Source organism: Schistocerca americana, chromosome X, assembly GCF_021461395.2.
Source record: "Schistocerca americana isolate TAMUIC-IGC-003095 chromosome X, iqSchAmer2.1, whole genome shotgun sequence".
In the NCBI taxonomy this organism is placed as follows: Eukaryota; Metazoa; Arthropoda; class Insecta; order Orthoptera; family Acrididae; genus Schistocerca; species Schistocerca americana.
In genome coordinates this window covers 620,046,078-620,063,894 of record NC_060130.1, presented here as the reverse complement: position 1 = coordinate 620,063,894, position 17,817 = coordinate 620,046,078, and the positions used below count along the sequence as shown (strand labels likewise).

Genomic DNA, 17,817 nt, shown 5'->3' with positions numbered 1-17,817 from the left:
TACATAGTGATAGCTCACCTATAATGGAGGGAATAATGTGAGAAGAAATTGCTTTAAGGGGAAGGATTTTTCCTCCATGAAAGTACAACCATTTAAATATGTGCGTGTATTTAACAAAATGTTTAAATATTCACTAGCGCTTTGTCTTTCTTAACGTTCACAGATACTCAACACAGAATTTGAATCCCATTCATCATGGCAACACTATGGGAATGAGGTTGGGTAAAAACTCTTCCTCCTCATCCCCCACCCCATCCCCTCCTCTTTATATCACAGTGTGTAAAGCCTCACATTACAACATGTAGTGGCTTTGACATCTCAAGTTGTCAGGTATTTTGCTAGATATCAGCATTTTTCTAGTGTAGGTATAAATACTGGACCCATTCCACTTGACGAGCAGCCTCAGGTAGCACCTGATGAAGATAACAAGTCATGTTGTTGAAATATCATGCAGAACGACACTGATATCTGACAGAATACCTGACACCTCAAGATGTGAACAGGATACTGGGAATGTCTAAAGAGTTCAGTGTAGTCACTTCATCAAAATGCTTATTTTATGGAACTAATAAGTGTGTGTTGGCCTGAAACTTTTTCATTTATTTATATTTCTGATAGTCAGATACATAAATGCCTCTGTTTTGCAGTATTTTCTCCATGGCACATAAATATATATCAGTTGTTATAAGTCGCATATGTATAAGTGTAATTTAAATTTTAATACATAGGTACTTTGGTTACTGTATGTAGTTTTATCGGCATGTGACTATTCTATAATCAAATGTAGTTATAACTTTGTTCTGCCTTGCTTTTGTACATGCCACTTATATTAAGTCTTTGCCTTCGCAAGGGTGGAGACTTCTGAAACAGTTACCCACAGGGGAGATAGTGCTGCAGTAAAATAGTTGGTTATTTTATGGAGCTGAGTGATTTGGAGCAATGCTTAAAACAGTGGATACATATTTGGCAACAGCAGGGTTCAAATCCACACCTGATCATCCAGATTCAGATTTGCCCTGATTTCTGTAAATCATTGCAGATCAATATTTGTTCGACAAGTCAAGCTCATGGCAGGTTTCCTCCATATCCTTGTACAGTTAAGTTTAGTGTGTCATCTCTAATGACTTTGATGTTGACAAAACATTATAGTAAAACCTTACTTTTATCATATATTGGAAAAGCCAGGTTTGAATCCTAGTCTTGTAACCCTGCTGAAAATTTTGTATTTACTCCACACCATTCAATATGAAGCCTTAACTTATCTGAACTGAGCTAGTACCTCATTTCTAATGACCTAGATGCTACAGAAAATGAGCAAAAATACTTGGTATCAGTGGTAACCTTTATTTACTAACTTTTTCACTTTATTAATGTAGATATTGGAAATAAATGACAAAACAGAAGTGGTATTTAGCCTACCCTTCACTTTGCTGATAAATGATCCTGTAATGCTGAAAGCATAAACTCTGCATGTACTTTACTTGGGTGTACAGGGAATTGTCACACTGTTCTTTGCTCAATATGTATTCTACACTTGGCACTTTCTTCTTGTAGTAGCCTTCAGATCTGTGTTTTGTTGTTATTTATGAATCTTCTACATGTTTAAAAGCTGTAGCACCCTAATGATGGCTTTTTCATTTTAGTTCCAGTAAATGGATTCTCATTAATTTTCAACAATATTTTTTTTCTTTTTTTCTCATAAAATAGTGCTTTATAATGGACAGCTTGCAAATGCAGTGCTATCTGCAGTTGAAGCAGCAGGAGGTGTTATGAAGAAAGAAGATCTTGAAACATACCAGCCTAAAAGAAGAAAAGCACTGCATTCTGTGTTTGGAAGTTTCAATATAATAGTACCAGATTCTCCTTCTGGTGGACCATTCCTCTTGGAGACACTAAGGAAATTAGATAACAACAAAATAGTTGGAAACTTTACTGAAATGATACAGGCATTAACTGCAGCCATGCAAGAAACATACAAAACACAATTCAACTCATTTGGTGAGTGACTAACTGTTTCACTGGTTGATGTACATTAACATACTTTTAACATTTATAGAAATAATGCAAAGAGTAGAGAGAACCTGACACCTTGCCGTCAAATTACTGGTGATTGACGGATACATAAACAAATGTGAGATTATTTTATGGTGTTCATTTCATGCTGATTTTAGAAGCAACTAAAACATGTCTCTATTAAACAAGCAAACTGCAGTGTTAAACTGGTGGAATAACAGGCTTGCACGATCTAGTGATATCAGAGATCTACCTGTTCGCTATGTGCTCTCAGTCTGGATTAGCACTGCTGCAGTCTGTTCAGTGTTACCTGGCTTAACTGGTCTGCATTCATGTCACAGGCACAATATTTGTATTACATGAAAGACCAAAGAAGAAGTTGGTTGATCCACAAATAAGTACACACCAAGTCTGTTAAACACCAATTATATTATCAGGGACCTGTGTTGTCCAGTTAAGTTGGTGTCACAATTTTAATGAAAGATAAATGTGACACACACCAGAATTCACAGAGCCTGCACTTAAGCCACTAATTTCAAGTAATCTTTGTCTCCTGTAAATTGGACTAACTAGTGACCCCAGTGGAATACCAAATGAAATGTACTACTGCAATGCGGGAATTTATAAACGAAATGCCAAGAAGGTGTACGGAGTGCTGGATCACACAGTTGATCTATACCTAGTCAAATATCCACTGAGGTTGAAACATGTGTCATTTAACAGCACAAAAAGCACACTTTTAATTATTTAATCTACAAATCTGGACTATTGTGTATTGGAGTTATAAATATAGCTCTGACACAAGATCTGGAGCAAAAATCTGTGAACGTCTGCTGCAAGCTGTCATTAGGAAATTAGTATACTAGTCTGACACAGTTTTAATCCACAGCTATTGACATTTTCTGTTTTTGTCCAGGTGACACGCCTGACAACACCTCTGATCATGGGCTTCTCAGTTCAACAGCTTTGTGGAGTTATCCAGAAGCAGTGGGCTCTCATGTTGCTGCTGTTGATCTTAATGACTTGTATGTTTCTATTGTGAGGTTAGTGTGTTGTGCCAAAGTATGTTATATCCAAAGTTTTCTGTTTAGAAAGAAGAACATTAAACTGTATTTGTATCTGCCCAAAATGATAGTTATACTTCTCATTTCCAGTGGCTTGAATACCTGGTTTGGTTCACAGCTGTTGACAAAAGAGGGATTTGTATTAAATAATGCAATGGAAAATTTTAATGCAGGAAGTAATGCATTTGCTCCAGGAAAAAGACCTTTCTCACTTGCTACACCAATTATAGCAGTACAGAAAGAGGTTTGTGGAAGAAGGCTCATTTCTGGAGTGGGAGATGCAGTAGTTGGCATTCAGCTACTTGTAGAGTACATAACAAGAGAAAAGAATATTAGCGCTAGTATGGAAGCTCCACGTTTTCGGTACAACCCTGTGGAGAACCAGATTCAGTATGAAGGTAAGGAAATATTATTTATATAGTAACGTATAACTTAGTGTTATAATGAAACTTTTTTACATGTTGATGTATTATGAAACGAAAGCAACTGCAGGAATGGAACTGGCACTCTGTAGCAGTGTGCCTTTATAATTAAATGTACTGACAGATAAAGACTGCTTACAAAAAAAGCTCTCACCAATGAGCCATCATTCTAGCAGCCTGCCTTGAGTGCCAGTAACTTTCACCTATTCCTCATAGTTATAATATGTCACCAAGTTTAATTATTGTGCACACATTACTGGACAGTTAAAATTTCAGTGTGGAATCAGTTCTTAGGTTTTAGTTAAGTCATCATTCATAGATTCTTTATCGGAAGAGTAATAGTTGAGCAAGGTATGTAAGAGAACTTTCCATGAAATTGGGAGTCGGATAGGGATAGTGGGAAATTGAAGGTTTGATTTGTGTCCTGAGATGTGTTCAGATGCTTCCGTTAGTTCTCTGGCTGCTGAGATGGCGCCAATAGGAAAGTGTAGTGACGCTTCTCTCTCGTTAAAAAGGCAAAAAATGAACAGTTCTTCGTGTAGACAATGTAAAAAGCATGTGATGAAGGGTATTCTGTGTATCAAATGCAACTTCTGGTTACACGAAAAGTGCGCGAAAGTAAATATAAAGTTCGTCAGCGATGATTTTCCGTGGACATGTCACGGTTGTTTACGTGACGAAACGGCCGATCTTGTAAGTGCAGTTGATACAAAAAACGAAATTATAAAGTTACTACGAAGTGACATTGAGGCATTAAAAACTGAACTTTCAACCATCAAGAAAGAAAACGATACATTAATACAAGAAAAGAAGTCCTGTGTGTGTAAAAGCCATCAAACGGAAAAGCAAGAAGATCGCGAAAATACGAATGACCGATCGTACTTTAAAAACAACATTTCAAGTGTTCCCGTTGATGTCTCGGTAAACTCAGTAAGCCAAAAACCGGAAGATAAATATAAATGGAAGGTGGTGACATACAGCAAAAGGAAAAACAAGGCGACAGATACGCAACAAAAGGAAAATGACTTTTTAATAATTGGTGATTCGCTGCTGAAGAATATCGCTGTCCCCAATTGCAAGATCGACGTACGACCTGGTATTAGAACGCAGCAACTCGGTAAACATTTTAAAAATATAGTAAATGCAAGACAAGATACTACAGAACCAGATTCTGAAACCAGACATAACTATAATGGGGTGTTTATACATGTTGGGACGAATTCGTTAAGGAGCAGCAGTGAGGAAGAAATGGCAAGCGAAACAAGAAACATGATTCGTTCTGCAAGAAATATGTATGCAGGGTCTCGTCTGATACTTAGCGGAATCATAAACAGAAGGTCGGTGAGTGAAAAATATATCGCCAAAATAAACTGTGCTTTTACAGAACAATGTGATCGTCTTGGGGCAATTTTTATAGACCCAAACAAATTCCTATGTGAAAACTCACTAGCGAAGGATGGCTTGCATTTAAATAGACTGGGGTCTGTAACGTTCAGCAGAATGTTTGCAGATGTCTGCAAAATCATTAGATGCAAGGGAAACTAATATGGCCTGAAGGGGATGAAAAATCATACACTCCAGCTGGAAAAGAAAAATATAAGCACCATACAAAAAAAGACGATACTAAAGAATTTGCCCCAGAATACAGCTCACAACATGTAAACCAACAAAAGAAAAATTACATGAAAGTACTTCATCAAAATATTCAATACTTTGGTAACAAAAAATTAGAAGCAGAAGTACTCCTGAGTGAAGTAAGACCAGACATATTATGCGTAAGTGAACATGGACTAACTGAAAGTAAAATACATAATGTGACAATAAAGGACTACAAACTAGCTAGTTACTTCTGCAGATCTAAATATAAGGGTGGTGGCGTTTGTATATATATTAAAACAGGTACTCTATCAAAGAATGTAAACAGTGAAGCTGCTACATTTCCCATAGCTAGAGAAAAAGACTTTGAAGTTACTGGTATAGTGGCAGAGGATTTTAGAGTGTTTTGTGTGTACAGGTCACCATGTGGCAATATTAGCTTATTGAGAATGAATATGAAGATAAATCTTATTATATGTGGAGACTTCAACATTGACATGGGAAAAGACACAAAAATAAGACAGGATTTTGAAGAATTGTTAATACAGCATAACATGAAAGTGACAATAACTGCACCAACAAGAGTGACTTCACAAAGTGAGACAATTATTGACAACATAATTACTAATATGTGTAACTATGAGTCACATGTAGTTCAGACAGAAATATCTGATCACCATGGACAACTAATCAGCTTTTGCAGAAGTAATGACACAGTATCAGAACCAAAACAAACAACCAAAGAAATTAGGATCATCAGTAAACAAAATATCAACATCTTTAGAACAATGTTAAGTAAGGAAACCTGGAATGAAACCCTACAGGCCCAGAGTGTAAATGAAAAATGTGATGCATTTATTTCAACAATTAAGTACCATTTTAATGTAGCATTTCCCAAAGTAAAGAGACAAGAAAGGCATCAAGATCAAACACAGTGGATTACGAGTGAAATACTAGAACAGCGAAGGAAGCTTCAGGACGTGAGACGGATGGGCGAAGCTGAAAACTATAAAATGTTAAAAAAGAAGTATAGAAAAACAATAAGAGAAGCGAAAGCAAGAGCAATTGACACAACTATAGCGAACTCAAAAAACAAGGCAAAGGCAGCTTGGAATGCAATCAATGCTGAAAGAAAGGAAAAAGATGGGTCAAACAAAGAAGAAGGTATTAGGTCAATTAAAGTAGACAACACAGTGGTCACAGATGGTATGGAAATAGCAAACATACTGAATAATAACTATATCAGTGTAGTAGAAAACCTAAAATTGGAAAGAAATAGTCAAAAACAGAAGGGTATTAAGGTACCAAAAAGATCATGCAGTACTATGTTCTTAAGACCAGTCACGGAAGATGAATTGCGGAAAACTATACAGAAACTGAAGTCCAAGAAATCAGCTGGTGATGATGAAATATCAAATTATGTAATAAAGCTGGTATGTGAGGAGATAATAACACCACTGCTGAACATAGCAAACTGTTCTTTCAGAGATGCAATTTTTCCAGAAAAACTGAAGATAACGAAGGTAGTGCCAGTGTACAAGAAAGGGTGTAAGGATGATCCCAACAACTACAGACCAGTTTCACTGATATCAGGTTTCTCAAAAATTCTAGAAATGCTTATGTATACCAGATTAGTTACCTATTTGGACAAACATAACATTCTCATGACCTCACAACATGGTTTCAGAAAGGGTAAATCTACAGAATCAGCAATTGTCAGTCTAACAGAATACATTTTACAGTCCTTAGATGAGAAAAAGGTTGTCTCTGCAATGTTTCTGGATCTTTCAAAGGCATTTGACACCATTGGCCGTGAAATGCTGATACAAAAATTAAGCAACTATGGCATTCGGGGGCAACCAGGTGAATGGATAAAATCATACTTGTGCAACCGCAAGCAGTATGTATCATTAGGAAACTCGTACCAATCAGAAACCAAATCCATCAAATATGGAGTGCCGCAGGGTTCGGTAATGGGGCCATTGTTATTTAATGTATTTGTTAATGATATAGGTGTTGAGGAGGAAGAAAAGAAAATATTGTATGCTGATGACATGACAATACTAAATAGTGACCAAAATATGGAACAGCTTGAGAGAAGAGCATACATATCTGCAAATGTCACAACTCAATGGCTGTTGGAAAATGAACTGGTTATAAATCTAAAAAAGACTATGTATGCAGTGTTTAAAAACAAGGAAAAGGCTGTAGACATGGATTTAGAGGTTGACGGAACAAGGCTGGAAGAAGTAGAATCTGCTAGATTCTTAGGTATTCTTGTGGATAATGAACTGAAATGGAAAAAACATATTAATAATGTCTGTAAGAAACTGAGCTCTGTCATATTCTTAATGATGCAGCTATCACAGTATTCAGACAAGAACCTTCTGTGTACAGTGTATCATGGACTTTTCGAACCATACTTACAGTATGGAGTGACGGTGTGGGGAAACTCAAACAAACAAGAGACAAAACGAGTGTTCACATTACAAAAAAAAGCAATTAGGACCATTTTAAGAAGAAAGACCTTTTGAAACATGCAGAAACTGTTTCAAGAATTTAGGTATCTTAACTTTTTCATCGTTGTATATATACAAAACAATAATGTACATCACAAAAGGTAGTGAGGACTGGATTACAAATGCTAGTGTACACACCCACAATACAAGAAAGAAGAATGAAGTACGGAGCATACCCCACCGACTGGCAATGCTAGAAAAAGGACCCCAGTACTCTGGTATCAGACTACTAAGAAGTCTGCCCAAAACCCTGCAAGATAGTGTACTTCACAATGAATTTACAAAGAAACTTAAAGACTATCTCATTGAAAAAGAGTTTTACAGTGTTGCAGAATACTTATGCCATTAAATTTGTACATATTGTTACTCATTATCAGTGATGTAAAAATGTAAGCTAAAGGTGTAGAAAAATAATTGATAAAGAATTTTAATACTTTGACATGTCCTATATTACACGTACATTTACTGTACACAATGTAATCTTACAGTATCAAATAAAATTCAATTCAATTCAATTCAATTTTTCTTCTTCTTTCTCTTTCAACCCAGGAAAAGGAGTATCTGGTTCAAAATCTCAAGATATAATACCAACTTCTTTTGCTTTACTATTAGATTACACTAACCTTCAAAGCTTTCACTAAGTGTTGTCATTGTATCTTCAACAGCTGAGTGGATTTCAAATTTGTGTTTGCTGTATATAGCGTAACAATATGGGATTTTAATGTGTACAGTACAGTAGTTTCATCAAGATTTGCATGCTCCCATAGACTTCAGATATGGGCATCTCATTACTTTGTGACAGATCTGGACTATTGTAAAAAACTCCTAATCATTGCACAGGAATTGTTCCTTTCACAGGTTGCCTTCCTGGCTAAGTGTACTGCAGCCACTAAAAAAAAAAAAATGCTACCTCTTATTCAAAACTTTGCTCTGAACTACATTGTACAGATATTGTAAAATAACATAGTGTCATAAAATTAAGCCAAATATTGTCAGAGTAAATAAAAATTTCCCTTAAAAATGGTTAAAGCAAAGATGTGACATGAATTGTTCCCTGTCTTGTATAAATAATATCTGAGTATGGTTTGGAGAGTTAATGAACCATTTAACAACAAAAAAAGAAAAAATTATTAGGGTTGATTTTTCATTCACCAGGGGAGAAATCTTATGACTATAAGACTTTCGTCTTAGATTTTCGATTACACAGGAAAAACTTTTTTGCTGAAAATACCTTATTCTTATGTTTTTTAGGGTGGGAAATCCAAATATGATACTTAAAAAAAAAAGTGTCACCCACCATTTCTTCACATTTTACAGTTAAATTTATCGATGATGTTGGTAGCACTGGTGAAAAACATTTGCTAGCAAAACAAGTTCAATTGTATTTTTGTATTAACAGATTATGTTTTGTTTACTGTCAACCTAATCTCACTTTCCCGTTTCCTGTACACTTGCTAAGTACAATGTCTAATCGTGGTTGTAAAACCTCTGCTGACAGGTTTTGTTGTATTTGTGCTGAATTTGTGATTAAAAAGTACCAAAGAAACATTACAGACTTTGTGAAAAGGGTTTATCTATCATACTTTGAATCTAAACTTAGTGATCAAGATAAATCTTGGTCACCACGTAAGGTATGTTATGTGTGTGTTGAAGATCTGAGAAAATGGTCCAGCAAGCAGAAAAAAAGCCTTTAGATTTGCTATTGCTGTGATATGGAGGGAGCCAAGAAATCATTCCAATGATTGCTACTTTTGCAGTGTTGATATTACAGGTCATAATTCGAAAAACAAGAAAGTAATAAGCTACCCTAATCTTCCATCCGCTATCCGACCAGTAAGGCATAGTGTAGATTTGCCAGTAGCTGAATCACCAGATGATTTAAATTCTATTCCAACAAAAGTATTTTCTGATGTACAATCTGATTTACAACATCCAGATGATGATGAATTCCATTGTAATACAGAAAGTTTAGAGCCCAGATTGTTTACTCAGACCGAGCTTAACGATTTGGTTAGGGATCTGGGCTTAATGAAAGAAAAAGCTGAATTGCTTGGCTCTAGATTAAAAGAAAAGAACTTACTGGCAGTTGGAACCAGCATATACATGTATAGAAAGAGAGAGCAGCAATTTTCCAAGATTTTTTCAACAACAAGGTGATTTACTGTACTGCTCAGACATTCCCAGTCTGATGAATGGGTTAGGTAGGAAGATGGAAGGCTATCTATTGATTCATCCAAAACTAGTTTAAAGGCTGTTTTATTATACAATGGTTACATGTATGTATATATACATGTTGGACATTCTGTACATATGAAAGAAAGCTATGAAAACCAAGAAATAGTGCTAAATAAAATAGGCTATTCTGCTCATGGCTGAATGATATGTGGTGATCTAAAAGTAACATGCATGCTTCTTGATCAGCAAGGTGGCTTTCTCAAATTTCCAATTTTCTTGTGTGAATGGGACAGTAGGGCTAGGGATCATCACTGGTGCAGAAAGAACTGGCCTGTGAGGGAGTCTTTAAAACCTGGTGAGAAGAACATTTTATGCAAAAGCCTTATAGATGCAAAAAAACGTACTCCTACCGCCTCTACATATAAAGTTAGGCCTAATGAAACAGTTTGTAAAGGCTTTGACTAAAGGTGGACCATGTTTTAAGTATGTCTGCCAAAAGTTCCCACACCTTTCTGAAGCTAAACTAAAAGAAGGCGCCTTTGTTGGACCTGACATTATAAAATTGATATTTGATGTTAACTTTGAATCCACAATGACCTTAAATGAGAAAGAAGCATGGTTATCATTCAAGCAGGTTGTTACAAAGTTCTTAGGACATGAAAAAGACCCAGAGTATGTTTGTATTATAGCTACAATGTTAAAGAAGTTTAAAACTTTAGGATGTTTAATGAGCCTGAAAGTTCACTTTTTGAACAGTTGCTTTGATTACTTCCCCTACAATATAGGAGATATTAGTGAGGAGCAAGGAGAGTGTTTTCACCAGGACATTAAAGTGGTGGAAAAACGCTACCATGGCCGCTGGAACACCAACATGATGGGGGACTACTGTCGGTCACTTCACCGAGTAGTTCAGCAAGCGACTCATTGTAGAAAAAGCTACACAAGAAGCTTCAAAGAAAAAAAGAAAGAAAATGCAAACCAATTCTAGCTGACAAGTGAAACCTCTACTAACACATATCTTTGTTTTAAGTAGCTAACTGTAAATACAATCCATGCTTATGTTGTAATAAAGCAGTTCATTAATTTCCCCGTTTACCATAGAACATAGGATTTTTATACTATATCATAAAAAGCATATTGCTTGAAAACTATGGCTGATACAAAAAAACTAAGGCTAGAGTTGGATTCAGCTCATAAAAATCTATAAAGATCAGCTACCAAAGTAAAAAAAAGTTTTTTTAAAAAAAATTTCGTTGTCCTGTGTTATTTTTTCAGTTATTTGTTGGAGAAGAATGTCATCATTTTCCTCTGACCCTGCAGGAATCTTGCAGGAAATGACAGTTTTCCTACTCTCTAACAACTGAGATGGGTTCTGATCTGATATACATGATTACAACAGTTAAATGTAACAGAAATTTATGGTAAAATATGGTTAAAAGTAAAAGAAGGTCCCCAAAATATAGTCTCTACCTCTGGATTATGTTCTTATGTCACTTACTTGAAATGGGGAGGGAGGAGTGGAGAAGATAATTTTATTTAGTCATATAAATATGTAGTTTCTGTGTATTCTATTCTGTAAACAAATATGACATAAAATGGCAGTATGTGAGTTTCCACACAGCAAATTGTGGACAGAAAAAAGGTGAAGTATACAAAGAAGTGGTGGTCAAGCAAACCAATTTGGCTGTGTTACAATGAGATGTCTTACGTAGCCTGTACCAATCATGGTGATGGAATGGTTAAGACACTCTACTTGAACAGAAGGATGATGTTTGAAATCCCCATCCGGCCATCCTGATTTAGGTTTTCAATTGTTACTCTAAACTCAATAAGGCAAATGCCAGGATGGTTCCTTTGAGAACACAGCCAATTTCCTTTCTCATTCTTGCCCAATCTGAGCTTGTGCCCTGTCTCTAATGACCTTATTGTCAGTGGGATGTAAAACCCTAATCTTCCTCTTCCACCTTCACCCTTATTACCCTCTGATATCGCCACGCATGTAAGCTTGCCATTCAGCTGCCAACTCTGTTCCATTGCTTGAAATGAAATGTCAAATGGATGACAGTAGGTGATCTTAGTGGGCACTCATAATTACGAAAATCATTTGTGTTCTTGGAACCAGTCCACAAAAGGTGTAGCTACATTGTGATACTGATGCATGACATCGCTTTTAGAACAAGTGCAATGTTGTTAAAGGTGCTGACTCTAAAAGGGGATCATGAACCCAGAAACTGTTTGTGCATTCTCCTGTTGATACTAGTTCTTAATATACGAGGTGCATTCAAGTTCTAAGGCCTCCGATTTTTTTTCTAATTAACTACTCACCCAAAATCGATGAAACTGGTGTTACTTCTCGACGTAATTGCCCTGCAGACGTACACATTTTTCACAATGCTGACGCCATGATTCCGTGGCAGTGGCAAAGGCTTCTTTAGGAGTCTGTTTTGACCACTGGAAAATTGCTGAGGCAATAGCAGCATGGCTGGTGAATGTGCGGCCACGGAGAGTGTTTTTCATTGTTGGAAAAAGCCAAAAGTCACTAGGAGCCAGGTCAGGTGAGTAGGGAGCATGAGGAATCACTTCAAAGTTGTTATCACGAAGAAACTGTTGCGTAACATTAGCTCGATGTGCGGGTGCGTTGTCTTGGTGAAATAGCATACGCGCACCCCTTCCCGGACGTTTTTGTTGCAGTGCGGGAAGGAATTTGTTCTTCGAAACATTTTCGTAGGATGCACCTGTTACCGTAGTGCCCTTTGGAACGCAATGGGAAAGGATTATGCTCTCGCTGCCCCAGAACATGGACACCATCATTTTTTCAGCACTGGCGGTTACCCGAAATTTTTTTGGTGGCGGTGAATCTGTGTGCTTCCATTGAGCTGACTGGCGCTTTGTTTCTGGATTGAAAAATGGCATCCACGTCTCGTCCATTGTCACAACCGACAAAAAGAAAGTCCCATTCATGCTGTCATTGTGCGTCAACACTGCTTGGCAACATGCCACATGGGCAGCCATGTGGTCGTCCGTCAGCATTCGTGGCACCCACCTAGATGACACTTTTCGCATTTTCAGGTCGTCATGCAGGATTGTGTGCACAGAACCCACAGAAATGCCAACTCTGGAGGCGATCTGTTCAACAGTCATTCGGCGATCCCCCGAAACAATTCTCTCCACTTTCTCGATGATGTTGTCAGACCGGCTTGTGCGAGCCCGAGGTTGTTTCAGTTTGTTGTCACACGATGTTCTGCCTTCATTAAACTGTCGCACCCACGAACGCACTTTCGACACATCCATAACTCCATCGCCACATGTCTCCTTCAACTGTTGATGAATTTCAATTGGATTCACACCACGCAAATTCAGAAAACTAATTATTGCACGCTGTTCAAGTAAGGAAAACGTCGCCATTTTAAGTATTTAAAACAGTTTTCATTCTCGCCGCTGGCGGTAAAATTCCATCTGCCGTACAGTGCTGCCATCTCTGGGACGTATTGACAATGAACGCGGCCTCATTTTAAAACAATGCGCATGTTTCTATCTCTTTCCAGTCCAGAGAAAAAAATCAGGGGCCTTAGAACTTGAATGCACCTCGTATTTCTTATGGCCTCATATGTGTGGGAGTAATGGTCAATAAAAATGAAAGTCACGTGCCCATTGAGCACTGCAGGTAATTTGAAAATCCCAAATTGCTGTCCCAAGTGAGGTCATTTGGGGAAGGGGGTTGGGGTAGATTGCCTTCTTCTGGCCTGCTATGAAAGTTCAGGAAAGTATATATGTTCTTTTGATAATTGTGTTGAGTTGTAGAAAAGTATATACTGATCTCAATATGAGGTTTGTGGACAAAGGTATGTGCTAACATGCATCTACTTCTGTTAAATAATGCCAAAGGAACCTCAGAGCCTCATATGACAGATTACTGACCTCCAAGTGTCACATACCCTCACACTGTGAGATACCACACAAACACCTGGAATTTAACCCAAAGCATTGGTGCATATTATAACAATTAAGAAAATTTTCACCACTACTCTTGCTCCCTCTGATAGCCAGATACTGATAAGAATTTCTTCCACCTCCATGACTACGAGCAGGTACCTCCATGCTGCTTACCACCGCAGTAGCATGTATTACTGACCTAAGATGTGCGGGGGGGGGGGGGGGGGGGGCCTCTGGTGTGCTGTCAGTTCAAATCATAATTTATTGCCTTGCAAATTGAATGCAAAAAATTGAAATAGAATAGGCCTAAATATGGAGTAAATTGAAATTGTGTTAAGAAAAATATAACAGAGATAACAGGAACAGTGGTTAAATAATAGATTAGAACTGTCAGGAGATGGACAAAATCAAAGAACAATAATTTAAAAAGATCAAAGCTGATGTAAAAGTGATAAGCCACAAGGTATTAGACCATCAAGGGGTAATGTAATTGATAAGTGGGGAACCACCAGGCCAGATTTCAAAAAAGAAAGAGTTCAAACTAAAGTTTGGCCATACCAATATTGGGAAATGAAAAAAAATCTTAAGAAATAAGTGTATGGTCAGGAATGAAATGAATATAGTCTATGTAAACTATATGTAATCTAGTCAATGATAATATTGTGTATAAAAATAAAAAAAGGTAATATGATATGTTCAGCAGTAATAATATCCATAAAACTCAACAAGGAGCTTATTATACTATTGACAAAGTCCATTTATAATTACTGTATTATGTGTCGGTATGTACACTCTAATATATAAAAGAACTGTACATATGGACATTTGTTGCAGAGAGCTGTGCTACATGTTTTGCAGTATCCCCAACAACATTCTAAAACTGAACTTGAAAAGTAGTCAAAGAAATAAATATTATCATTAATCTATAAATGGAACTTTAAATTTAATTGAGAACCTAATTTAATGAAACTTACTAAAACATTTAATCTATGTGACATATTAGGACTGCAATTTATATCTCGTCTATGACTGTGGAGTTTCCACGTACTGTTAATCACCATGAAGTTTCAGTATCAGTTACTATTTGCCACTCTCAATTGAAATAAGGAGTGGCTTTAATCTGTCTTAATGCTTCAGTATTGAAATATTTATCCATTATGTTTTCAGCATGGCATAAACCTGAGATGAGCAACAAGACGTTATACCAGCTTCGCCTTTTGAATTATAAAGTGAGTGCAATTCGTGAACCATACCAGAGCTCAAATTTGATAGAAAAAGTTGGTGATACCTTATCATCACGTTCAGATTCAAGAGGAGGTGGTGTGGCCTCGCGTTTTTGATCTAGAGTTCCCAGTTATCTTATGTTGTTACATCAAAGTAGCCAAAGATATTTTGTGATATCTAATTTATATTTATTTATGCAAAGAAGATCACAATGAACAGGGAAGTGTAACTTGTGCAAATAGCTGAAAACTAAGTAGTAGCCAGAAACAAACTCTGTGAAGTTCATGAAATGTGTCACGCCTTCCATGATAGAACTTGTCTAATATTTGTATCCTGCTTCGAGAGAAAAATATGGTTAAAGATTGTATGGCATTTGTACATGGTGCATGCTTTTGATTTTACTGCTGTTATTAATATTGTTACTGTTATTTATTTATTTATTAAATTGGCTTTGAAAATAATTTATTCATTAAACAGTAATTTTCTAACAAGGAATAATTATTTTTATCTATTCAGATTGAAGTTTCTGAAAGTAAATTTTATATTCAACAAAGGAAGTGTCCCCTTATCCTCACAACAGATTCTGCATCCCTCTCAATCTGGGGTCTGAGTGACCTGCTCCTCCTTCCAAACATCCCAAATATATCCATCTTTCTTCTCTGATGAAAGAACTAAAGTTTACAAAAGATCGGCTTGGGTTGTTTTTTGTGTGTGTCAGTCAGCAGTACTGAAATTTTCCCCCCTGAATGTAAGCACTGGCCAGCCAGTCTGTCTCCTCACAATTTTATTGTTTTCTCAGGTGACTTCTCCTTTTGATACAGCAGTTGTTAGCATGAATTACAAGGGCATACAACTGTACTACTAGCTGTAACTGACACACGGAAGTCCAGTTATGTTATTAATTCAACTTGTTAAGTGTTTAATAATGTCAGAGAATGTTGATAAAAGGTCTATTTATTAATGGGAAAACCAAAACTAATTTTGCAGTATTATATTTGTAACTTAGTTATTAACTCCTTTTGTTCTGTAAGTATATATTTTACATAATGTACACAGTTTTAAATGGGCATAAATCAATATCTGTGTGCTATGTTCATTATAGAATGAAACATCTTGTAAGGTATGAACCTTGTTTGAAACTTACAAATTTGTCAAACTGTAAGAGGGTGTGGAAGTAAAATAACTGACAAATTTTGACTTGGCAAAATTATTTTTCATTCTTATTTTGGAGCATGTTATTCTGATTATCAGTGCAAAGTTGTTTGTCATGACCTTTCGGAAATACACACTGTTCACACTAAACATATTTCAGACCAAAGACCATTTTCTATGGTTGTCATGATAAAAGAGGCATACGAGAATCTACATTAGCTTGATAAGTTCTATCTCATAAATACATTCATTTAACAGTCTCATAGTATGGGGATGCCCATATTTGTCAAAGTAATATATGTGTGCAAAATTGGGCTGCAACTAAGATAACCCCAAGGCAATGCTTGGAAAAATAATCGCATGAGGCAAAACAGCTCAGAACTTCAAATGTGACAATTGACAAGTACTTGTGATTGACAGTATGGTGCCCATGATAAGCACTATCAAGTCCTCTTTCTTCGAATACATTTTTCCCATATTATGGGTATTATTTTGTCTTTTGTAAAGTGCCAACAACAGCTTACAGCCACATTTGGAAATCTTCCATTTTCCACATTTTTACCCAACACAGGTGTAAGTTGAAGGTGCTGTAGAAGGTTTATAAATTTCTGTAAGGTTCCTGAGCCACATGCCCGTGACCTCAATGCACTTGATAAAGTGCATACACAGATGATCATGGGCTTCTAGGGAATAAGATGTAGGTTCCATTTTGATATACCTGTGGTTGCATAATTTTTGGATTAGTAAAGAACACACATTTGAAGATACTGAATGGTAACTGTGGTAATCCACTGTGTTGTCATCCATTTTGTACCAGTGCCATTGCTGTGGCTACTTTGATAAGGGACCTCACTTTCAGCCATCAATACAAAAGTTTTATAATGTTGCGGAGACAGGTACTTGTTTGAAGACTCTTACAAGAACTGTAAACACTTTGCACAGTAGTACAGAGGGTATTCTAGAGTAATCTCCAAAGTATTCACATCGACTGCAGTTATAGCAGACAATTAAACAAAATTGTGAATGAGATTCTTCCACTTTTTGATGAGATCAAACTTGTCTGAAGAATGGGGGCTCTTTCTGATAATTAATCTGTTCATGGGCAAAAATATGGAAACACCAAAACCACAACTCATTACCACAACAAATACCAGCGAAGTTTGCAGGTTTTCTTTCTCTCTCTCGTTCTCTTTTAAGCAAAGAAACTTTGAATGAAACTCTCCATTAATTATGGAAGTGAGGAGTTCAAAAGCATGTGTATGGAGTTTTGAACTTCTGAATTACATAACAGATAATAATTATTCTTTGTGATGCATTGAGCAAAACTGTGAAACTCTTGAAAGCTATAATTCCAGTGGCCACATCAGAAGCAGCAGAACAATGGTTTTCATTACACACACATCAAAACCTTCTTACAGAATACTATGAAACAAAAAAGATTATCAGCACTCACAGTGCTCTGTATTGATTGACACCTCATTTTAGGAATTCCTGACTTCAGTCAAGATTGATAGAAAAATTTGCAAATATGAAGGAAAAAAGAATGGAGTTCCTGTACAGGTGATCACCACCACATCGAAAAGCAGACACACAATCAAACCCATTAACATTGGTCCTACTGAAAAACGTTAGTAAGGCAGGCCTACTACTTTTTGCATGCATAAAAGTTGCAATTCATGTTAATTTCTTTTATTCTGCAAAGTAATATTTTATTCTGTG

At 36.6% G+C, this 17,817-nt stretch overlaps 1 protein-coding gene across 2 annotated transcripts in view; it reads left to right on the top strand.

The window, feature by feature from the left end:
- LOC124555331 (glutathione hydrolase 2-like) overlaps nt 1-16,153 on the top strand; it is a 55,547-nt gene extending 39,394 nt beyond the window's left edge. For both annotated transcript variants that reach the window (XM_047129210.1, XM_047129209.1), the window contains 4 exons: nt 1,708-1,998; nt 2,930-3,056; nt 3,168-3,475; nt 14,890-16,153. In XM_047129210.1, the coding sequence (XP_046985166.1) occupies nt 1,708-1,998; nt 2,930-3,056; nt 3,168-3,475; nt 14,890-15,062 (899 nt within the window). In that variant the 3' untranslated portion in view covers nt 15,063-16,153. The remainder of the gene's footprint in view (nt 1-1,707; nt 1,999-2,929; nt 3,057-3,167; nt 3,476-14,889) is intronic.
- Nucleotides 16,154-17,817: the final 1,664 nt, after the last annotated feature.